This window comes from Sabethes cyaneus, chromosome 3, assembly GCF_943734655.1.
Source record: "Sabethes cyaneus chromosome 3, idSabCyanKW18_F2, whole genome shotgun sequence".
Classification (NCBI taxonomy): domain Eukaryota; kingdom Metazoa; phylum Arthropoda; class Insecta; order Diptera; family Culicidae; genus Sabethes; species Sabethes cyaneus.
Window position 1 is genome coordinate 180893941 of NC_071355.1, and position 24522 is coordinate 180918462.

The window sequence follows — 24522 nt, forward strand, 5'->3', positions numbered from 1 at the left end:
TTACTTGGGCAGATTACAGGGGCTTGCGATGGGTGCCATGTTTTTGTTGCCAACATCTCAGCACATCTCGATAAGGTTAGCAGCAAATTTACCTGTCAGACGGGCGCTTTTCCTGCAATAGCGCCCTTCGTTAAGTCGACTGTCAAACACCGTTCGTTAAGATAGGGATAGCACCCCGCTGGCAGATTTCACATTGATCTTAGCCTTTAGGACGAGTAGCGAAGTTTAGTGTGAAGTGCGGTATAAAATATTACTTTCCCGTCGGGCAACTGCGTTTTGTCAAAGTCCTAGCACGGGGAAGGCGCAATATAGATCATTTTGCGATGACGTCATTTTGCCGTCAAGTGACACCACTTGGTGGTTTGTTTACATGTTTTTTGTCACATCCAGCGGTTTCGATTTGAAATTTCGTGAAGGATTACTGCAACAGGTGCTATAAAATGCATGTAAGGTGCTTTCTCTTAAATAAAAACTATAATTTTTTATCATTATCTGCCGGACAAAGATAGAAAACTCAATTCAAACTTTAACACCATGTAAACAAACCACCAAGTGCTGTCAAAAAAGTGTGGTTAGGAGCTCCCGTGTAATGATCTATTTACCCGGGATGAACAATATGCGCTAAAATCACCCCATCGACATCTGCATATCTAGCTGCAGTGAACGTCAGTGACAGCATATCCTGGGCTCAAAATTTGACAGCGGGTTCGAATCAGACTGCTGGCAGTTGAGTGAAACGCAGTACTGACATGCTATCTCATTTTCGCACACGAGATGTTAGCGGCGAAAACATAGACCTTTCCATTTATGTCTGTGTTGGTGCTTGAAAATGAGGCAAACAAGCATCAGCCCTTTCCGAAAATGAGGCAAATATCATGTATATACACGCGTATTTCGTGTTCGCTAGTGTGGGGCTCAAGCACCAGAAAGCTCTATGGTTGCCTGCCGATGGGGTGGCTAAAATGAAATAAGTCATCCACACCTTTCTGTTAATGCCTTGGTTAATGCTCATTGAAAACTGGCAACGAAACTGAAAACACTTCAGTCACAGGTCTAATTTTTGACAAAAAAAAACATTTGTTTTGATCTGATTTGTGAAATTGAATTTCATTTATAAATAAAAGTTTTAATTTTGTAATTTGCTCAAGTGTTTCGATTTGCGGATTAAAACACGATTGTAAATTAAAACTTTATCGTTATGATGGATGCAGTAAGTAAATATATTCATCTATTTAAGTATAAAAGGTTACTGAATGCTAAAATTGTTCCGTAGAACGACCCGGAGTCGACGGACTCGTGCAGTTTGACCGAGGAGGAAGTGGAGCCCAAGTTAAAATATGTAAGGCTTTCGAACGATTTAAAAAATATTCTCAGTGAAGAAGCTGTTAGTTGTATAGCCGTTCATTCAAGGGTGAGTAACATTTAACGTATAAAATTGCATTAGTCATCAGCACTAGCAATTATCTATAATTCTAAATTTTACTTCTTATCCATATCGTCATTTAGTTTCTTTGTCTGGGAACTCATTGGGGACGGATACATATGCTAGATCATCAGGGAAACCGAGTAGAGACCTTAATCAATTTAAAACAGAACCCGCATATTTTATCGGTTAACAAAATTTCGGTGGATAGCAAAGGCGAGCACATTGCGACATGCTCCGACGATGGCATGATAATTATCAGCGGATTATACAGTGATGAAAATAATCAAAAATTAAACGTCGGCAAAGGTATAAAAGCCGTTGAACTGGATCCGATGCACCACAAGTCTGGTTCTGGGAGGAAATTTTTGATCGGTAGTTGAAATGAGACGCAGACCGCAATGTTTTGCTAACCAAAAATCATTTCAGGTGATACTAAGCTAGTGTTGTATGAAAAAACCTTTTTGAAGGGGCTCAAATCGACTGTTTTGAGTGAATCGGAAGGTGTAGTTAGTGCAATTCGTTGGAATGGGCAGTTTATAGCGTGGGCCAGCGCTCTCGGAGTTCACGTGTACGATTTGAACGAACGATGCTCTCTGGGGCTTATCAAATGGGAAGATCCTAAAGAGTAATACATTGCATCTTTTAAGCTCTTTCTTTTCTTCTTTACAACGCTTTTCTTGGCAGGGCAAAACTAACGGATTTTCGCTGCAACCTTAATTGGTCAAACTCGACAACTTTGCTCATCGGTTGGGTAGATACAATTAGAATTTGTGTTATAAGAAAACGGAATCCAGTTGAAGTTTCGACCCGGAATTTACCAGAATACATTGTTGATCCAAGTAGGTTTTAATGGCCAAACATTTAATTCAGCTGATTTCAGAAATGGTCAATTTTAGTGTCAACGTTTCAAACTGATTACTATGTGTGTGGTATTGCACCATTAGAAACCCATCAACTAGTGGTACTCGGTTATGCTAAGGAGCGTGACATGGATACGAATAAAGCGCGTCGTCCAATTCTTTGTGTGTTGCAGTACAAGACAAGTGATTATGTTGAAATTTGTACTGACAGTTTGACGATGAGAGGGTATGTATTGTTTTATGAATGTTTCTAATAATTTACGCTAATAATGTGCCGTTTTTTATAGCTATCAAGAATACAAGAGTGACGATTATCATCTTGAATGTTTGATAGAGGAGAATCAATATTTCATAGTGTCGCCAAAGGACGTAGTAGTAGCCAGTCTCTATGAAACAGATGATCGCGTACAGTGGCTCATTGAGCACGGGTAAGTAATAATTACTTTGTTTATCAAGGAAAGACTTCATTGGTTTAACTGTTTTTGTCATATTTATATTACATTTATATTACACAAATTTCATTTTATGAGCGTCTAAAAATTTTATTTCAAGCAATCGAAGTGTTTGGCAATTTTAGTTATGAGGGGATACTTGATTCAAACCCCTCTCTAATTAAGGTTAATTTGGAGTTTCTTTCACTTTTTAACTTTAACGATTAAATTATTCAATGGCTAAATGAGAATATGACCTATTTATTTATATTCTGGTGGAAAAAGGTTGCTGCCTATCTGTGCTGTATAATGTCTGATTGCTCCAGGTATTTGCACATCACAATCAATATAACTATGAAAAAATACCATGATTTGGACGACGCATTATCACATTTTTTTAAACTCTAATAGATTTAGTAATACTAAACAAACGTTTTACAACATTGCGATGGTGCTACTGTCCAGTCATAAAAATACTCCTTCGGGTGCTGAGCTGTTTCTGCAGTATTTTGTTGATCTTCAAAGCTGCACACCGAATCTCCTTGGTAGATTCGTTTCATTTGATGGGTGTTTCGTTTATGCAGTACTAGATGATAGTCCTGACATTTTCTAGGCTTCCACGCGGTATCAAAACGAACATCGTGCCGGCGATGAATGTTTCCAAATGGTGCCAACCAAGTTCCAACGGCCATGTCTTCACTTTTGTAGGCTACAAGAGTTCTACTATTGCTGGCTATGAAGGATACCAAATTTTTCGAAAGAACATAACCTCCACCTAATGCGTATGGAAGATATCGATCGCAAATTTTAAAGTCGGTTTCTTTCCATATTCCGTGCTGCTGAATAGTCGCTGCTCCCTTGAAGTAACCCCAATACAATTCAACGAGTTTTTTATGTGTTCTGTAAAACTTGTGCAGTTTTTCGTAATAACTTAGCAGGTCTTCCGACAGCAAGTCCAGTTTTACATATGAGTCATCGTCTAGTTTCATTAGGTATTTAAAGTCATACATATCATCTATCTTACTTAAGCTGCGGAGAACTTTCACCGTGAGATTTCCGTATGAATCTTTTAAATCATCCAACTCCAGTACATCATTATAAACACGTTGCTCATCGTGAATGATTTTACGCTCTGGCCGAGATAGTCCGTACGTTCCAATCGCAAATAATGCCTTTATTTTAAAATTTATTACTTTCACATTACTGATTTTTTGCTGACGCCATTGACGGTAGTGTTCCAACAGCTCCATTTGTTTGTCAACGGTTTCCAGTTGCAATTGGTCTTGACCATCGTAAATAGGAACGTAAATAGCTTCTTGGAAGCTTTCATTAAGAATTCTTGGTCTTAAGTTTAAATAAGTTTCTCTGATAACATTACGTTGTTCTAAATTACCTGGAGCGCTTACAATCAAAAGCATAAGAAAATAAGAATTCTCAGGTTGGTAAACTCTTTCGCTCGACTCGCAGTTTTGCTGCCCTCCGCCTATGAGCATGGTTAGCAAAGCACCAGCGACAAATGAACCAAATATGGGTATCATCCCGACACAGTTTCGCTTGTATAGATGTTGATAGCGTCCCAAAGCCATGGCTGCTGGTCGGTCAGAGATCCGTTTGCGGCCTCCGGTGGAGCGCCTGCCCTGCGATTGTGTGATTCCAATTTTGAAGTTCACTATCTTTCCGAATAACAACAAACACTAGGCATTTGTGCACACTAGTTTTACAACGCGGAAATGGTTTAAACCTTTTCGCACTTAAAAATAGATAAATAATAGCGTAAACTGCTGTTTAACTCTAGAAATTTGCTGTAGAAGCACCTACCAAAATCAGCGGTAGCACTATTTTGATTTCGATCGATCTGTCAAAAGCAGAGATGCCAATATGCTATATTTTTCTAAAATTAACGTGTAACTTTTCGAACGCCAGTGTTGTTCGAACAAGGAGTTTCCAGTAAGGCGTAAAAGTGCGTAGTAATCAGAGATTACATTTGTAATCACTTACGAACTAACCAGGTAATCAATGGTAATCAGCAGAGAAATCAATGTTAATCTTAAGTAATCATTGGTAATCATGATTAATTTAGGCTGTGAACCATTTCGCAAAATTTTTAACTTTTTGGTTAAAATTTGACAGTTCGATGGTTATTTCTCCTTGAGTGGTTAAAATCAGTTCAGAATGCGAACCATTTCATATTTGACGGATTGATAGTTATTTTTGCTCAATGAGAGCATATAAGGTGAGGATGAAAATATTGTTCATTCTGTCCGAGTTAAAATTGGATGAATTTTTGATGTTCATTTGCTTTTATTTGATAGCTAAAATTCATCTCATTTCAACTCAAATTGTTTGAACAAATTTATTATGCGATAAGCATCCATACCAATGTAAAAAAAATCCAACGAAAAATTAGTGAAACACGTCGAAGCTCTCTTCCTCACCTGTGCATATCTCATTGGCTCTGAAGCGAACCATCGAACTGTCAAAACCTTGGTCAAAACCAGGCGTATGAAACTGAAGAGTAAAGAAGTAGCTAACATCTTTTTACGCTTCCTACACGTCCGACACAAAAAGAAAAAAAGCAAAAAAGTAACTTTGTTCGGGAGCTTACCAATACAGATTCATCCGAGGCTGAAGTTAGAGCGGGCTACTCACAAATACATTTTGTCCGAGGCAAAGTTTGTTGTGGGCTAGATGAGATGTTGGCTACACGAAAAATGTATGGGAATGACATTTGTGACAGTGGGGTGGTCAAAACTAACCATGCTCCCGAGCAGGGTTATTTTCGAAAAACCATCGAACTGTCAAATTTTAACCAAAAAGTTAAAAATTTCGCGAAATGGTTCACAGCCTTATATAGTAATCACAAGAGATTGATTACTGGTAATCAGAGGTAATCAGTAAAGTAATCAAAAGTAACTTTTTTCAAAGGTGCGTAGTAATCATTGCTGTTGGAAACCTCTTGCGGTCGAATACTCGTTACTCGAAACTTGTAGAGTGACTATCAGAGTGGCGACAAGTCATCCCAAATGTATGCAATGCGGTTTTTCCAAGGTTTTTCTTTCTCTTTCCTGCATACGCGTTGGATAGGTCATCTACTCGATTGGAATGACACTGACAGATAATGATCATTGCAATTTTGACATTGTCGCCACTCTGTATATAGTCACTCTCAGCGGGGTGCTATCCCTATCTTAACGAACGGTGTTTGACAGTCGACTTAACGAAGGGCGCTATTGCAGGAATAGCGCCCGTCTGACAGGTAAATTTGCTGCCAACCATGTCGAGATGTGCTGAGATGTTGGCAACAAAAACATGGCACCTATCGCAAGCCCCTGGTCACTCTAGAAACTTGATATTTTTTACAAGTATTTTAAAACATAGTATTGATATCTGCAATATCGATATTTGGGTTTGTAATAATATTGCCCCTTTTATGACTATTTAGACTACTGTGATAATCATTTAATGCAACGTACCGCATTTTGCACTGTTAATCTGACACTAGAGTGGCTTTTAGTTTGATCTACTAATGAATTTGATTTCTTTTTCTTTCTTTCCCTTCTTTTTCACTTCATTTTCTTTGAGCGAAATCGTGTGCGAGATTCGACTGTGATAATCGTGTAAATCGGGGTAGTCTAAATAGGGGCAAATGTCGCAATATATACACGCGTATTTCGTATTCGCTAGTATGGGTGCTTGAGCTGTCAGAAAGGTTTATTGACATCGATATTCAGGCTGGATATCAATATTGCACCTAGCAGCAATTTTACGAGTTCTACGCAAGTTGGTTTTTAATAATTCAATATTGTCAATTGCGAGAAAAATTGTACCATCCAAAGTGCGCAATCACCCATACAAGTGCTATTTTAGCTTAAATCGTTTCGGTCTCTTCGGCGCACTTATTACTTGGAAGATAACGAAAAAGTGCGCCGAAGATACCGAAACGATTTAATGCAAAATAGCACTTTTATGAGCGATATCGCACTTTGGATGGTACAATTTTCCTTGCAATTGACAATATTAAATATTATAATATACTTACTAAATACATTTAAAATATGCTTGTCAAGTAAGGAGGGGTGCAGTGGGGAGGCAATAACGAAAAACTGATGGTTCAAATTGCTAAATTGCAAACATGTGGTAAACGCAGAAAATAATCATGTTAATAATTTTCGCGTGGGACTCTAACACGGAGAATAAAAATGTAGTTTCAACCATATTTATGGTTGTTTTACGCACAAACAAAAATTTCGTTTTGTTTCAAACTGAAATGTATGATTGAAATGAAAATATTTATTGTTACATCAATGTCAACTTGAAATTTGAAAATACTTTACTTTTAATTCAAAACTGTTATTTACTTGATTCAAACAGAATCTCGTTTGGAAACAACATTTTCAGGTTGTTATAAAAATATTTTATTGAGGCTTAAAACAACAATCATTTTGTTTGAAACAAACTGGAGCTTTTTCGCTCCGTGAAATAGGTGGAAACTCCGCAATATCAATATCAGTATCGTTACTGCAAAAAACTGTACCAAATCCAAAACATTTATCGCAGATAAAATGGAAAAAAACGCTAAAAAATGAGCGACTCGAGCTATCATATACACTTAAGGCTGTGAACCATTTCGCGAAATTTTTAACTTTTTAGTTAAAATTTGACAGTTTGATGGTTTTTCACTTTCTGTTGAAAATAACCCTGCTCTGTAGCATGGTTATTTTTGACAGTTCGATGGTTTATTCTGAGAGCCGATGAGATGTGGCACAGGTGAGGAAAGAGCTTCAATGTGTTTTACTGATTTTTCTTTGATTTTCTTTTTCATCAATGTATGGATGTTTAACATATAACAAATTTGTTTAGTCAACCCGAAATGAAATGAGATAAATTTTATCTATCAAATAGGAGCAAACGAACACCAAAAATTCATCCAATTCCAGCCTGGACTGAATAAATAAATTCGCTGTTATACAGAAACATATCTTTATCCGCACCTTATTACGCGCTATAATGGCGGACGCTATAAACTGTGTTCGTAATATGCAAACAATCTTTTTGACAACTCTGAATCCATCAAATCTGGGCACTCTTCTCTGGGCATATCGAAGTGATCAGAGCATATACTGCATAATTCGTCGCGTGTAGAAATGCAGATCCTCGCAAAACTAAGGCTGTGAACCATTTCGCGATATTTTTAACTTTTTGGTTAAAATTTGACAGTTCGATGGTTTTTCGAAAATAACCCTGCTCGGGAGCATGGTTAGTTTTGAGTTTGACCAAGGCGTTGACAGTTCGATGGTTCGCTTCTGAGAGCCAATGAGATATGCGTAGGTGAGGAAGAGAGCTTCGACGTATTTTACTGATTTTTCGTTGGATTTTTCTTTCATTGGTATGGATGCTTATCGCATAATAAATTTGTTCAAACAACCCGGGTTGAAATGAGATGAATTTTATCTATCAAATAAAAGCAAATGAACTTCAAAAATTCATCCAATTTTAACTCGGACAGAATAAACAATATTTTCATCCTCACCTTATATGCTCTCATTGAGCAAAAAAACTATCAATCTGTCAGATATGAAATGGTTCGCATTATGAACTGATTTTAACCACTTAAGGAGAAATAACCATCGAACTGTCAAATATTAACCAAAAAGTTAAAAATTTCGCGAAATGGTTCACAGCCTAAGTTTGCTTTGCAGAATTGAACCTATTTTTTACATCGGTGAACGCAAATTTTCCTCTACAGTAGAAGTGAGCGAGCGTGCACTCTTAAATGATTCTACCTGTAAATCCACCTGTCATCCCAAATGTATGCAATGCGAATTTTCTTTCTCTTTCCTGCATACGCGTTAGATAGGTCGTTTGCTCGATTGGAATGATACTGACAGATAATTGTCATTCCAATTTTGACATTGTCGCCACTCTATATATAGTCACTCTAGGGCAGCAAGCAGCCAAAAATGGATGAAATGTTTACCCAAAGTTTGAGTTTGTACACTTTAAAAAATTAAAAATTATGCAACCTACAGAACCAGACGAAATAGGTGGATTAATGGCTGCATAAAATTGAGCAGCCTACGGTACCAGACCCAATAGGTGGATTTTCGGATGTTTCAGTTACTTAAACAAATAATGCAGGCATTATCTATTATTTTTATTATTTTAATACACGTACTTACATCTGTTTCACTGTTGAAATCGTCGTGGAAATTCCGGATGGTTCCGTTTGATTTCAGAGATCAGTGCTATGCAGGTTAATGGTGGCGGGGACAGAATATATGGCACCGGAGAGATAGAATAGCCCTGAAATAAGAAAAAGACTAATCAACTGCATTTGAGACGATAAGAGCCCAATGGCTCACTGTCGTTGAAACTGGCGTTACCTGTTAATGGGGCAGATTTGGGGAGGACTGTCGCCCCATTTTAATGCCAATTTCATTTTGGTGTAGCTGTATGGCCGTCGCCAAGTGAATCAATTCTTTCAGACTTGTATAGCTTGCTATTGACAGCAGGAACATGTATCGCTGGAATGCTCAGAAATGCATTTATGACTTTATGACTGCCGCCTGCCTGACTTGGATCCAATGGTAGAGGCGAACCGGAAGGATCAGAAAAATCTTACTAACCTTTTTACAAAATCCTAGTTGTCCTATTTGAGTTGGCTATCTTTTTGGCTACCGAAGTCGTCCTTGAAGATAACTTTATTTTGTAGTAGACTTCCATTGTTTAGAGACAGGGTGTGATTATAAAACCAATCTAAAAAATAATAATGAACTTCAAATCCGGCATTGGAATTCAAACTAATTGACACGTACCTCAAATGATTTGTTATGCATACCGTGCACCCCCGTTCGTTTGACCGTTTTTAATCTGAACACCTTTTAATTTGAACCCCGCTGGTTTGCATAATGTGCAAATTAAAAATGGTCTAATGTCATTCTCAATATGGTATCATTTGCCTTCGCAGACAATGCACACAAACACGATTTGTTTGTACTGATCTAATGTGTTTAATCCTAGTTTAATCAGTTTCACATTTCGTTTACCAACGATTACGATATAAATCCGATCGGAGAATAACATATTCGCTGCTTGCAACTACCAACTAAACGAGACTAAATCAAACCACCAAAACAATAACAAAGAGCAGGGCGGCCAGTTCATACAAGTTTCAGCATATTTAGGGATGCTAGTTGTTCAAATTAAAACAAACCCCGTTAGTTTGCATGAGGAATCGTTCAAACGGACGGGGGTCCACTGTATTATAAATCATCTTGGTTTATACCCTAGACAGACATACAATTGTACCAGCGTTGTACGTGTACAGCGTTGTACATGTACAACGGAAGGGTGACAGACATACTGCTGTACGTTGTACGTGGTTGTGCTCATCACTGATATTCGCTAATTGCATGGTCTAAGCGTTGGTTTTTGTTCTTATTCACGAAATGTAAACACAAATTTCAAGATGCCGAGCGTTTAGCGTTAAATCTTTGCCAAAATCTTGCAAAATAATAATTAATTTAAAATTCTGCTTAGTTTTTGTTATCACAACTATCAGTCATTGGCGCTGCGCGCAGTAAAAATCGAGCAGTTGTAGCTTCGTACAACGGTGAAAGAGGTAGGTACAGAAACCACCGTTGTACCACTTTGCTTGCATGATTCTATCGTTGTACACGGTGACAGACATACAATTGTACAGGTACAACGCTGGTACAATTGTATGTCTGTCTCTGGTATTAAATCACACTCAGCATAATCCGTACACTGAACTGAACTGAACTGTCAATAGAAGTCAAAAAACTGTCAACAGAATAAACCCCTAGAAAATAGACCGACTTCTCGGTTGATTTAATCGACAACCTACGGCAACAGACTAAATTTCCCTATTCATCGGGTGACGGAAATAGTCAGCCTACGAAATCCAACGACGCAGGTTGATTAGTACACTGAAACAAGGATCATGGTAATTGTTACCATATTAAAGGGTAAAATTAAGAGGACACACCAGCGAATTTTTGCAGAAAAGATTTCTGTTTAGCTTAATCAGTGTTCTTGTCAAAATTACTATGCGGTACTTTCGGCGTTACCCCGATACATAACAAAAATAACAGAATCGTATTCAAAATTACTAGACATGACCATGAAAGGTGGTAAAATTATCTGAGAAATTACTTGTACAAGAATCATGGTAAATTTGAATAGCTTTTTCATGGTACTTACAAAAAGCATGCGTTTTCTGCAAAATTGTGCGAGATACCATGATTTTTGTTTCAGAGTAGGTTGATCTCTTAGACGCCCTATTTCGTCGGTAGATGCGTAAAACAGCTCCTGTCAAAGTTTTTTATTGGGTATTTACAGCATTTACAGGTAGAATCATTTTAGAGTGTGTGTTAGACGTTTGCTTCGTTTGCTCCTGCAGGCTGCAGCAACGGCAGCAACACAGCTGAGCTCAGCTGAGAATTCCCCATTAGTTTATAGACTGTTTTTTAAGTTTGGTAAATTTACCTAAGCTTAACGCGCATAGAAATTAGATTCCGATCGATATGAGCCGTTGTCGAGTGGTATCATGCCTGAACAAAAGAGGGCAGGTGAAATTTTATCGTTTCCCGCGGGATCCTGAAAGGTAAGTGTAATGCTATTGCAATTTATTTGTTTTTGATTTTCTAGCAGTTCAATATTGACACATTCTGTTGCAGATGCGCTCGATGGGTGCAATTTTGCCACTGTACTGAGACTGAGGAGCGATTTAAAACAATGGGAGTCAAAGGAGTGAGAAACTTTTCGATTTGCTCAGAACATTTTGAGCCTTCTCTCGTACGTATGGGCCATTTACCAGCGGATGCGGTTCCCATCAGCATAGGGCGAACGTATATGACACCTGAAATGTTGATTGAACGTGGCTTTAATGTTGAATTGCAAGTAAAGGCGGAACCCGAGCCAGTTGAATGGCATACGGAAGAAGTATATATTCCTGATGAAGTTTTGATAGAAATGTTTTGCCCGGAAGACGTCAAAGTAGAGCCGAATGAGGAAGAACAGTCAGATCCAGAGATCGTAGAAAATCCTGTTACTTTTCCTGAGATTCAAGGCGCTGCCTTGACCGAACATTCCCAGGTTGCGAAAGGTAGTCAGAATTTACCAGAAGCAACGGAATCTGCCACTTTGCGTAAAGATACAGACAGTATTACAAATACCCCAGTACCGAAATCGATACCAGCTTGCAAAGGAATTTGTGCGTCGGTTCCAAGCTTTAAACAACGTTGGAAGGTTCAGGAGTTGAAAAACCACCAACTGGTGAACCTGATACAGAAAAATCAGCAGAGGTACATTGAAACGGTGGCAAAAGTTAAGAAACTGACCGATACATTAGCTCTGAAAAAGCAGAAACGTGATCGATTAAAAGAACGATATAAAGAGGTAAAAAAGCAAAGAAAAAAAGCAGTCATTATACCCGACTTAGCAACAGAATCTGATGATGACGATGAAGGAGATTTCGATGAAGCCAAAGCGTGGTGGTGATAATATATTTGTAGTGTTTCGTGTTTTCAAATATGTTAATAAATGACGTAAAACTATTTTATTGAAGGTTATAGTATGTCGGAAGCATCATCTTCAGAACTTTCTTCGGCACTTAAATTGATATCAATACCACGTTGTTCAGCTGCTCGTCTCATTTTGGCTTTGAAATTATCGATGCTGTCACTTACTCGTTTGATAGCCCGTTGATGGTCTGTATAGGAGGATGTGATTTTTTTCTTTTTCTCTCGGATTTCATTATATTTTTTAACCAACTCAGCTCCTCGGCTTCGCTCGGCTATGAATTTAGTTTTATACAAACTTAATTCTTTACACCCGCAAACAAATCCTTTCGAAGCTGTTGCACTATTGATTATTTTTGTTCGGGTGGGCTGGTGCTCTATTGTATTAGCATCTGTACCTCGAACACGTTCCTCCATTGCAGTTTGACGCTCAGTGTCACGAACAATTTGAACAACATCACCGCTTGATTTTGGATCGTTTTGGGTCTGTGGCCTGATAGCTTTAATTGCAAGTAATTTCGTAACTGTTGGAATACTTCCTTTATGTAATCTAAAACGGATAAATTTATTTAATGGTGCTTTTTTGTATAAGCGTTTATTACCCTTGTGAGGTGAGATTAGGATTGATGAAAAATTTACTTTCGAAGTGATCAGAGCATACAGCATAATTCGTCTTGTGTAGAAATGCAGATCCTCGCAAAACTAAGAGATCATTCAGCAAGTCTACTTTGCAGAATTCAACCCATTTTTCACATCTGTGGAAAATTAATATCACATTAATACTTTTGTATCTACAATGTTACTTTAATAACACTTACAGATCTGTATCTATTGGAAAGCTATACATGGATAATTGTCGATTCCTACTAACATTTGAGGTATTGAAACAAGTCTTCACGGAACACGTCTTTCTACCCATTTTTTCTTATTTGCTGTTGTGTTTATAGAAGAAAGGAATAGTACACAGAGACATTCGAAGATCTGCACCTTTCACGGAAAATAATCACATGAACCTCAAAAGAGAGAACTGTTTACGTTTTTAAATTAGCATTGGGCGATACTGTATCTGTATCGAAAAAATCGATACTTTTGAGCCGATACATCGATATTTTGGATCGATACTGAGCGTCCCGATACCGGCCAGTATCGATGCTAAAACGACGATATTTGTATCGATACCTTTATAGTAAATGCTAGAGAAACTAAAATACTTTACTTATCCTAATGCGATGTCCATTAGGATTTCACCTGCATAACAATGTTCCGCCAACAAACTCGATCCATGGCTGTCCGCCTCCAATTTCTCGAATGTCCCACACTTTCCAGGACTTGCTCCATATGGTCTAACCGTCAAGCACGCTGCGTACCTCTGCGCCTGGTACCAACCGAATTCGAGGCAAACATCATTTTTACGGGATTGTTTTCTGGCATTCTCACAACATGTCCCGGCCATTGTACTCTTCCAGCCTCAGCAACTTTCTGAATGCTGGGTTGGCCGAGAAGCTGCACCAGCTTGTGGTTCATGTTTTTCCTCCATAGACCCTACTCACATACACCACCAAAGATGATCCTAAGCACACGACGTCCAAAAGTGATCAGTCTCCGTCGAGCATTGTCCACGTTTCGTGCCCGTAGACTATCGGTCTTATTTGCGCTTTGTACATGGTACATTTGGTACAGGGATGAAGCTTGCCAGATTTTAGGGTCTTGTAGAATCCGTAGTAAGCACGACTTCCGGCAAGAATACCTCTGCGTATTTCTCTGCTGCAGATGTTATCCGACCACCTCGAACTCGTAGAAATTAAAATAAGAGGTGTACCTAATTAATGCGGCAGCTAATTTTTTTTTCGATAAATTAACTCTGCAAAAATAGATGCATTCCCAGTTCCAGTCTTAAATCAAATTTTAAGTAAAACTTCAATTTCAATTTGAAATCTAATTTAAAGTCGGATTTCTTGGGTGATGTAAAAAAATCAAATTCAATTTCAAATCCTATTTCAAGTTCAAGTATAAGTCCGATTTAACTCCAATTTCTGGCAAAGTTGTAAGTATAATTTCTAGTCAAATTTTACATCCAATTCACTATTAGTTACTAGTAAAATTTTAAGTTCTTTATTATGTCCTATTTCAAGTTCAATTTCATGTCTCATTATAAGTCCTATTTCATGTGTAATTTCAAGTCCAATTTATATATTCTAGTCTGAATTGGTCCGAACTTGAGTTTAACTTCGCGTCCAATTTTAAGTGTGATTTGAAGTCCAAATTCAAGTTCCACTTCAAGTTTAATTTTAAGTTAAATTTAAAGTCTTACTTCCAGCTCAATTTAAAGTAAAGATTCAAGTTGAAATTGATTCAAACTGAAGTCCAATGTCATTTGTTCATCAATATCAATTTGAAGTTCAATTTTAAGCATAATGCCATGCTCAATTCTAAGTTAAATTTCAGTTCCCATTTCAAGTTCAATATCAAGTTTAATTTCAGGTTCAATTTTAAGTAAAATTTCAAGTGCAATTCCAGCTCCGATTTTAAAATTAATTTCAAATGCAATTAGACAACTCACAAGTTGCTGAGTGAAGCTCTGCTTTCCTCAATGGAGGTAGCTGTCTTGGCACTCGAAGATGGATGTGGTTGGATACGCTAGACCGTCAATGAAGCCGCAACTGCGTTGTTAAGTGAAAAAACCCTGAGTGCATGAAATAACTTTTGACGGAGATGAATTGGAAGGGGTTGATGAATTCATAAATTAGGGATCTCTGGCAACCGCCGTCAATCATACGAGTAAGCAGATTCAACGACGCATTCTAGCTAAGTCAGGTCTACTTTTCCCTTCGTAAGTCATTTCGATCAAGGAGCATAAACCGTATGCAAAATATAAAAGCAATTGCTAGCGCTTGGCTGAGTGGTCGATTTCTGGTCGGCCCGGCCGGTTTTTCACTTGCAAAGCCGGTGACCGATCAATCTGGCAAAAAGTCGGTTTACCAACTTAAAAAAACGGGTTTGTACTTTTTGTCCGATTTTTAAAATTTATTTTTCATTTCCATCATTCCACTAGATTTTCTAATAAATTTTGTAGCAATCCTGAGCAATTCGTTGCAGTTTCCGGTCAAAAGAGTTTAAAACCGCAGGCCTGACCAGTCCGACTCAGCTATTATTTCGTTCCTAACGAGATTTCATATGAGAACGAAAGAGAATCAACAGTAGTAAAAGCACACGCATATAATTTTCTAAAAAATTAAGCTTAATAATAAACAAAAGTGTGGTTTTCGTTGCACCCTGTCAGTGTATCGATACCGATATCGATACCACTGGTATCGATACTTGCCGCCCGATATTTCAACGGGATCGATACCTTTACAAAAATTGTATCGATATTGGAATATCGATGCTTTTGGCAGTATCGCCCAATGCTATTTTAAATGCAGCAAATCAGCTTTTGCTGCTTTTGCTTCAGTTTGTTTTTTTTTGTTGCCTCTTTTGATATCTATGTGAAAATGAAAATTCCTGAAATTGTGGTAATATTCACTCAACACGACACCTTATGTGTATTTTGGCAGTGCTGCCATAAATACTAACTTCGGCGCACTGTTTCGTTATATAATAGGGTGAGTTCAACTCAAGCAATAAATTCGAATAATTCGAATAAACCTAATATTTACCTACTGCCTGAAAACATATACTTACGTTGTCTGTTAATTCTGGCTTTAGTTTTCTAAAGGTCGCATAATCAACCCTTTTACATGCATTATGCGACCTTTTGAAAACTAAAGCCAGAATTGGGGTTAATTTGGCTCCAAAGTTCAAACTGCTACATCTCAGCGAACACTAGACGGATTTTCAAAATTTTAATTGTTCTAGAAAGACAACTTAAGGGGGGACCCTACTCTGGAAAATGGGAAAAATCGTGTTTTATTTTTTTGCATTTTTGAGACGCTTATACCACAGACAAACAGACATAACTCTTGGAAGAAAAATCAACAAAAATTATCGTACCTCACATTTAGCCTGAACACTAGCACCATCTATGATCGACATTCCCAAATATAAAATGGCAATATGAGTGTCCCTCGAAGTAGCAAGTATTTTTTATGGGGAATTCCCCTTCTTTCGTCAAAAAGCGCCACTTTGACCAAAACGGAGACATTCCCAACTAAGCCCAAATTTGAAATGACGGTTTTATCGGTACGATGAATGGAAAACGAGTGTTATGTCTGTTTGTCTGTGCTTATACCTTCAGAAATGTCATGCCAAAACGATTTTTTGATATCTGATCTCATTGAAAACTTACAAGGGAAGGGAAGAGGAAGTCATTGCTGTACGTTTGAACGCGTTTTCCCCGAAACCATGTTTCTTTAGCTGGCGGTACGTGTATCTCAGAATCTAGTGGACCGATTTGGCTGAATTTTTTTTCAGCATGTAAAAATAAATTATCTAAATTGTTGCGTAGCCGTTTTTCGATATCTCAATTTTTCAATTTTTTATGAGCTCTTAATTAGCGATTTTTGAAGAAAAGGCATCTTTCTTTTGGAATTTAGAATACTCGCGCCAAATCGCCATTCATACTTTTATCAGATTTTCGTAATTTTTTTTTTCAGATGCTAGAATTATAGTTAAGTGTTGGGGTATTTTGGTTATTGGCTAAGGTAAATTTGAAGATATATTTTGTATTTTTTAGATACCAGAATAGTGATTATTATGCTGACAGGTGGGCGCGTGAATGTCCTCTAGAAAATAGTTCCTTGCTGGCGGTACGTTCCGGGAACCAACAGAGTATCGTAGAACGGATTTCAAGGATGATTTTGAAGCTTTAGGTTAATACCTTAATTGTTACGCAGTGTTTTTTGAAAATTCGAAAAATTACCAAAATGGCGGCAATTTTTCCAAAAGAAAGGCGTTTTTTCATCAAAAATCGCCAATTAAAAGCTAATAAAAAATTGAGATATCAAAAGACGGTTACGTAACAATTTAAATAAGTCATTTTTACATGCTGAAAAACAAATTTCAGACAAATCGGGTCACTAGATTCTAAGATACACGTACCGCCAGCTAAAGAAACATGGTTTCGAGGAAAACGTGTTCAAAGTTTCGTACAGCAATGGACTACCCTTGAGGTGACTCCACAATTTTTGGCGGAAGATTTCAACGAGATCAGATATTAAAAAATCCTTTTGGCATGACATTTCTGAAGGTATATGTGTCTCGAAAATGCAAAAAAATAAAATTCGATTTTTCCAACTTTCCAGAGTAGGGTCTCCCCTTAAATTAAAAACACTGGGTCAATTTTTCTAGGGGGGGGGGGCTAAATCTCTCCTACGCAGGGGTTAGCCTCCCTCCCCCCTACGTACACCAATGGTTAATACTTCTGGTTACTTGGGTTGTTTCTCGTTCATTAGCAAATTTACCGATGTACAAGAGGCTGGAAGACAAGAGGCGAACGTTATTGAATTTTCTATGAAAAGTTAATTTATGCCTAATTTTTTTGCAGAAAATTCGAGCAAGCAATGGAAGTGATACTGAAAAGTGGCGGCAAGTATTCGTTGATAACGGTAGCTCGTCTCTACTTGGACCACTTACTAAATCTGCAGCAGTATGACGAAGCGGCCAAGCTGTGTCAACGTGCCTTCAAAAACGACAAACAACTGTGGGAAGAAGAGGTCTATAAGTTTGTCAAAGTAAAACAACTCCGCTCCGTTAGTGAGTATATTCCCCGTTCGGCCAATTGCAAGTTAAATCCACACGTGTACGAAATGGTTCTGTACGAATACCTTCAGCTCGACCCCGAGGGGTTTCTTAGGTTGGTAAAAGAATGGCAGCCAGGACTTTATAATACCAAAGCTGTCATAAATGCTATCAATGACCATTTCAATAAAAAAGATGCTAACATTCTACTAGAAGCACTAGCGATATTATATTCTCACGATAAAGAATATGATAAAGCTCTCACCATGTATCTAAAGTATGTAAATGAAATTTTATTCTTAGAACTTACACTATCGTAGTTCGATTTGTTCGATTTTAGGTTGCAGCACAAAGATGTTTTCGAGTTAATCAAAAGTCATAATCTTTACTCGGTGATAAAAGATACGATAGTCCAATTGATCGAGTTAGATAGTGATAAAGCCATTGCAATGCTACTAGAAAAGGATAAAATTCCTGTTGATGACGTAGTCAAAGAGTTAGAAAATCGCGAAGATTTTTTGTACCGATATTTGGACGCTTATGATAAAGTGGATAACTCCGGAAAATTTCATTGGAAGCTGGTTCGGCTGTACGCAACATATGAACCTAGTAAGCTTTTGTCATTCCTTAAACGATCAAACAATTATCCTATTCAAGAAGCGTTCGATATTTGCAAACAACTATTATTCTACCCGGAAATGGTTTATTTACTGGGTCGAATGGGTAACACACGCGAGGCATTGTCCATTATTATCCATAAATTAACCGACATCCAAATGGCGATCGACTTTTGCAAAGAGCACGATGATATGGACTTGTGGAACGATTTGATCAATGAGTCTGTGGATAAACCTTACATAATGACTAAGCTGCTAGATGGCATTGCAGGATTTATCAATCCAGAACTGTTGGTGAACAAAATTAAGAAAGGTCAAGACATCCCTGGCCTGAAGAATTCCCTGATAAAAATGCTGTGTGGATTTAGCCTTCAGGTTTCCATCCAGGATGGCTGCAATCAGATCCTAGTTTCCGATTATTTCGATATACATGAGCGTCTGTCGAAGGTTCAGCAAAGGGCACTGGCTGTCACAGGTGAAAAGACCTGCGGTCTTTGCAGGAGAGACATTATTGTGAAAGGTAAGGTTGAAATTGCGATGATTAGTCTGTTTCTAAACTTATTAATATATTTTTACAGATCATCTAAGGACGGACGTAGTGGTGTTCAACTGTCGGCATCTATTCCACGAAAACTGTTTGCCTGATAAATATAGTGTAGAATTTTGTACAGTGTGTAAATCGAGGAAAACTTGAAAAGATTTGCTAAGTTGTATATACTCAGTCAAATTGTACAATGTGAGTCCATAAGCAAATAATATTTAGGTATCAAATAGAATTTAGCTTTTCGCTGTTTTGTATTTTTTATGTAAGTTTATTTATTTTATATACAACGCAACGAGAAACGAGTTACCGAAAATTATATTTTCATTGCTTTCCGAAACTTTCAGGCAAATTTCGCGGAGTGATAAAAAATTGTCATCAGAGTCAACAGCGAGGCGAAAAAAACAAAATTTTCTGCTCTTAGAAATATAATCTGAGTGGGTTTCATCAGAAATACTCAGAGTACCCCAGCATAGGTACAGAGGAACGTTATACAAACTTAATAAGTGTTGCTTCAATGACCCTATCTTAATTTTCCGTTCTTCCTTCTTCACGCCTTGCCTCCCCTGAGATACTATCAACATCTTTGTTTCATTACTTTCTTCTACCGTACTGATTGTAAAGACTACCGTTACAAAAAAAAGTAATGCCAATGGGGTCATGTGAAAGTCAAGACAACAAAACACGAGGTTGGTCTACTTATATGGTATTTTCCCGTTTGCTCCCAGCAATCGCTCTAAGTAGCTTTCAAAACAGTTCACTGTTCTGGATGGGAATTAGAGTAATTTACGATGATTATGATGAAGCCCTTTGTAGAATTTCGAATGTAGTTGCTGTTCTGGAACCCTTTAGAACCACCCCACTGAATGACCGAGAGAGACCTGATGTCGGACATTGTGTTTTCACCGGTAGTTGAAGTGATCTGAAACGAAATGCAGGTGAGTGAAAGATTTGTTTTGTTTTGGTAGAGCACCACTTCTTTCCCATTGATCACAAAAAAGGTAATTGCTTTTTATATCAATTTGGAACCAGTTTTGTGCTAAATTTCCCTAATTCCCAAATGTAGTGTAATTAATTGGAAAAAAAATTCTTTCACTTATTTATTTGTTTATATTTGTGTCTGACTACCAAGATATTGAAAAGGCGTCTACCTGCTCAACTTGTTGTCCCGCTACTGTGAAGTTGGTGGAATTGTCAGTATTTACTACCATAGACTTAGTTTTTGCTACATTGACTGTGAGACCTGCTCCCTGGGAGCTCTCGGGGAGGTCATCTAACTTGCTCTGCATATCGTTTTGGCGTTGTGCGAGCAAGACAATGTCGTCGACTAGGTCGAGGTCATTTAGCTACTCCATCGTAAGAGGATTCCAAGGCAATCCTCGATTTGGTCTACTGTCAATTGTTCCAACTAATATCTCATCCATAACGATGAGAAACATAAGCGGTGATAAAATACAGCCCTGTCTCGCGCCAGCAATAACCCTTATGGGGTCGGACAAGACGTCGTCGTGCAAAACCTTGAACGAAAACGCGGACTGGCTTATCTGGAACCCTTCTACCCCCAAAAGCGCCTCAGATGTTTTCGTGGTTGAGTCGGTCGAACGCCTTTTCGAAGTCAACGAACACCAGCAGAAGGGTGTCCTGGAGTTCGTTGATCGTCTTCAATATATTGCGGATCGTTGTGATGTGAACTACACATGATCGGCCAGCACAGAATCCAGCTTGCTGCCGCTGAGTAGCGTCGATATTCTCCTGGATCCGGTTGAGGATTACCTTACAGAGCACTTTGAGAGTAATACAGAGTAACGTGATGCCACGCCAGTTACCGCAATCAGTTAGATCTCTTTTTTAGGGACTTTGACCAATATACCCTGCATCCAGTACATCGGAAAAGTTATGGTTTCCCATATTTTGCTGAAAAGCGGATGCATCATCTGGGCTGACAAAGATGGGTCAGCTGTGAGCATTTCGGCTGAAATACAGTCTATCCCTGGCGCTTTATTGGATTTCATACTCTTGATGGTTGCTACAATTTCATCTAGCGATGGCGCCTCCGAATTGACACGATTAATTCGACGAACTGTAGGCGTCATACTCTGCTAGTTTTGTTGGTCTCTGACATTTGAAACTCGGAAGAGTTATTCAAAATTTTCAGTCCATCGTTTAAGCTGTTCTGTACGATCAGTCAGTAGCTTAGCAGCTCTGTCCTCTAGAGGCATCTTTGTATTCATCCTGGCACCACTAAGGCGGCGAGAAATATCGTACAACAAACGGATATCACCATTGGTGGCGGCGGCTTTTCCTTGTTCGGCTAGGGAGTTAGTCCAGGCTCTCTTGTCCCGCCAATAATCACGTTTAAACAGTGTTGAAAAATGCATAGCAGCAAAAAACTCAATGAGATTTCAAGCACATGAAATTTCAACCTTGATCACAAACGCCAAACTTGCATATGAATTTCTCTCGCATTGCTATGCCATGTGAACCAAATTCAGCTGTGAGCATTTTGCCTGATTCTGCCATAGCTGGCATTTCATACAACGAACCAGAGAGCGAAAGAGAATCTACCACCTGAGAAAACATCAGCAGTGAAAAATGCCGCACACATTCATGAATTAAGATGGCAAAAATATTGGCGGAACTTACATTTTTTCTTCTCGGGAATCGACATTTTCTTAACTAGAAAGTAAAAAGCCTGATAAGAATTAAAAAAACATGTAATTTAAATGTGTGTTTTAGTTTAGCTTTACGATTTATTTAGAGATTCATTCTCTCACGCTCACACACAGCTACGTATCGCTCGAGAGAATGCCTAAAGTTTGCTTCATTTAGAATTGGAACAAATTTTTGCTCATATTGTGGCGCTCTTGGTGGACGGATTCGGAAGTTCTTGCCGCCCACGAGTCGGAAATTTTGTTAGCGCTTCTATGAATTTTCGACATTCCACAAAACGACTGTATTTTGTAAACAAACAACATGGAAGCCGAAAAAAGCGAAAAAATTGTGCACATTTATTTGAAAAATCCATTGTGGTCTGCATCTAGGTTAGCTAAATGGCTGAAATTGCCCAGAAATACCGTATGGCGCGTTACAAAATGGAAACATTGACGACGATTCGGAAGCCTCAAGCTAATCATCGGAGTGGAACTGTCGACCGTAATGTACCAGGTATTACCAAGTTGACTTCGGGTAAATGCCAGGTCAAAAAATTTACTTGGCAACGGCTCGGGGGGATGTTCCAAGCAAATTTAAATTTGTTTTTGTTGACAAATTTGCACGAAAATTTATGATTTGGCAGGGCATTTGCAGCTATGGCAGAGAAACGAAAATTTTCGTTACAGATAAGGCAATGACGCAGGAACTGTACCAAAAGGAGTGCCTCCCAAAACCAATTTTTCCGTTCATTCGATCTCACCACCATCTGTTTCGGCCACATTTGGCAAGCTGTCAATACAGCAAAGTCGTTCAGTTGTCGTTCGTATGCAGAGAGAGGGGTCCAGTGGTTTTTTAACCCCCTCCCTCCCCTATGTAACAATAAGTAATGCTTGGCATAACCCCCCATTAAATTACGTAACGTTAACTAAACCCCCTCCCTCTAACATTTATTAATACTGAATAAAAATCACACAATCCGTTCAATTTTTTTTAACAAATTTAAGAAGTGCGCCGATTTTTTAAGCTACTCTGCTCAGAATGTCCATGCTGAATTTTGATCAAACTGTATGATTTAACACAGCCAGGTATGGGCTCAAAACAGGAATTTTCATCAGAATGGCTTTGATCAAATAGAATTGAGGAAAAAACAGTTTTACAGTAGAAACAGCAATTAGGCATCACCCCAAGTTGCATGTTGGGCTCAAATAGTCTTCAGCTGCGTAGATTTATTTAGCAAAACTTAGCTTCGCTTTTTTTAATTTGATGAATTTGTTACGTAACTATTCTCATGACTTCCCCTCCCCACTATGTAAAAAAACTAACGCAAACTCGACCTCCCCCCCTCCATTTGTGCACGAAGCCTAGTAGGGGAAAGCCACTGTCACTCCAAGGACTTGCCAATGTATGTAGGTAGAATTACAGTAGATCCAAATTTGATTATCAAATGAATTTCACACTAATGCTGTTACTGAAGGACCAAAAGGGATTGGGCGGACCACAAGCAGAGGCACTTGTGTGCATTCCGGGGTTATAAGAGTCGCCTTCCAGTATTAGGATCCTTCCATGTAATCATCAATTTCGCTGTACCAATTTTAACCCACGTGATGATTTGTTTGTTATGAATTGAGAAGTGTCATATTTGCTTCAGACCTTAATAATTCAGGTTGGCAATTCACTCCATCATCCAGCTTTCTACATTTGTGATATCAATAATAATACTTTTGATATCTAATATGATTTTAAGATGAAATGTGGTATATATGGGCAAAAATATAACAATCTCACCAACAGTCGTTCGTGTGGAATAGAGTTGTGTCCTTTGAGGTTCCAAAAGTGCTTATAATAATTAATTAAATTTTTTCATCCTGGTATCCATATGCAGTATTAAAACTCGTTTTGGCTAAAGTTTTTACTATATAGCAGGAGATGCTCCATAAGCTAAAATGAAAAAAATAATTAAAATAGGCTTACCTATTAGTAAGGCCGTGTGGCTCCGCCGTCTGTTCAAAAGCCGCGGTTTTGAGATCAGGCAGCCGGGAACCACCCAGCATCGCACCTCCTAGCTTGGTTACTCAATAGAGCATTACCAGGTACGGCCACGTAGAGGCGCTAGGTAGGGGCTCGGGATGGCTAGAGCTATATTGGACGCTCCTCATTTGCCTTCCCCATTTCATACCTAGATGAAGACCTGGTGGAATAAGATAGCCAAAACGAAGAAAGTGTGCGCCGCCCAATGAGCTATGTTACAGGAAAAGTTCAAGAATTCCTTCGAAACAGTGACGAATAATTTTACCCGTATTTTTTCTTAAAAGTATGAAGAAAATGCTACATTTATGTAAGAAAAGATCTTGAATTCAATAATAAATAGATAATAATAATAATAAATAAGCTCCGGGTAGCATTTGAAGCAAAGCAGAATGTGATCAAGCGGGAACAAATATGTGTGAGTTTTGTGCTTCTTGCTATGATCAAGCATAGGATCAAGTTGACATGATTCACAGTTGATTTTGAATTTTGATGAGTTTTGAGTTTTTACCATCACTGCGTTTAACAGCCCTCTTCAGGTCGGCGTATCGTTGACGGGCAGCTGTCTTAGCCGATCTGGTTCGCGCTCACTCAATGCCGCCTTCGCCTCTCGATCGATCTTCCTCCAAGTTTCATCCAAAATCCATCCCCTCCGCCCGCTGCGCGCTTTGCTGAGGGTTTCATAACTGGTCGTGATGAAGGCGTTCTTGATACCGGTCCTTTGTTCTTCGACGGTTCCACCAGGTGGCAAC

The 24522-nt window shown here is 38.4% G+C and overlaps 4 protein-coding genes across 4 annotated transcripts; 2 read left to right on the plus strand and 2 right to left on the minus strand.

Moving 5' to 3' along the window:
• The first annotated feature begins 1122 nt into the window (after positions 1 to 1122).
• Positions 1123 to 19384, plus strand: LOC128742137 (vacuolar protein sorting-associated protein 41 homolog). The gene is made up of 10 exons (XM_053838372.1): positions 1123 to 1210; positions 1274 to 1411; positions 1507 to 1798; positions 1853 to 2051; positions 2111 to 2265; positions 2323 to 2512; positions 2574 to 2714; positions 17742 to 18212; positions 18276 to 19072; positions 19131 to 19384. Exons 1-10 carry the CDS (start codon positions 1199 to 1201, stop codon positions 19244 to 19246), a joined length of 2511 nt encoding a protein of 836 aa, XP_053694347.1. The 5' UTR covers positions 1123 to 1198; the 3' UTR covers positions 19247 to 19384.
• LOC128742138 (beta-1,3-galactosyltransferase 6) lies at positions 2842 to 4540 on the minus strand. The gene has a single exon (XM_053838373.1). The coding sequence runs from the start codon at positions 4301 to 4303 to the stop codon at positions 3140 to 3142; it is 1164 nt and encodes a 387-aa protein (XP_053694348.1). The 5' UTR covers positions 4304 to 4540; the 3' UTR covers positions 2842 to 3139.
• Positions 11153 to 12297, plus strand: LOC128742139 (uncharacterized). The gene is made up of 2 exons (XM_053838374.1): positions 11153 to 11343; positions 11417 to 12297. The coding sequence occupies exons 1-2, from the start codon at positions 11264 to 11266 to the stop codon at positions 12237 to 12239; spliced, it is 903 nt and encodes a 300-aa protein (XP_053694349.1). The 5' UTR covers positions 11153 to 11263; the 3' UTR covers positions 12240 to 12297.
• Positions 12292 to 13252, minus strand: LOC128742141 (uncharacterized). Its single transcript, XM_053838375.1, has 3 exons — positions 13078 to 13252; positions 12862 to 13014; positions 12292 to 12809 (listed from the first exon to the last, which is right to left on the minus strand). Exons 1-3 carry the CDS (start codon positions 13176 to 13178, stop codon positions 12308 to 12310), a joined length of 756 nt encoding a protein of 251 aa, XP_053694350.1. The 5' UTR covers positions 13179 to 13252; the 3' UTR covers positions 12292 to 12307.
• Positions 19385 to 24522: the final 5138 nt, after the last annotated feature.

Coding starts and splice junctions, on each gene's coding strand:
- LOC128742137 (XM_053838372.1), top strand. Junction 2,266..2,322: donor AGAATACATTGTTGATCCAA/GTAGGTTTTAAT, acceptor GGTCAATTTTAG/TGTCAACGTTTCAAACTGAT. Junction 18,213..18,275: donor GCTCTCACCATGTATCTAAA/GTATGTAAATGA, acceptor GTTCGATTTTAG/GTTGCAGCACAAAGATGTTT.
- LOC128742138 (XM_053838373.1), bottom strand. CDS start 4,303: ATGGCTTTGGGACGCTATCAACATCTATACAAGCGAAACTGTGTCGGG.
- LOC128742139 (XM_053838374.1), top strand. CDS start 11,264: ATGAGCCGTTGTCGAGTGGTATCATGCCTGAACAAAAGAGGGCAGGTG. Junction 11,344..11,416: donor TTCCCGCGGGATCCTGAAAG/GTAAGTGTAATG, acceptor ATTCTGTTGCAG/ATGCGCTCGATGGGTGCAAT.
- LOC128742141 (XM_053838375.1), bottom strand. CDS start 13,178: ATGGGTAGAAAGACGTGTTCCGTGAAGACTTGTTTCAATACCTCAAAT. Junction 13,015..13,077: donor TTTCCAATAGATACAGATCT/GTAAGTGTTATT, acceptor AATTTTCCACAG/ATGTGAAAAATGGGTTGAAT. Junction 12,810..12,861: donor CCTAATCTCACCTCACAAGG/GTAATAAACGCT, acceptor TATCCGTTTTAG/ATTACATAAAGGAAGTATTC.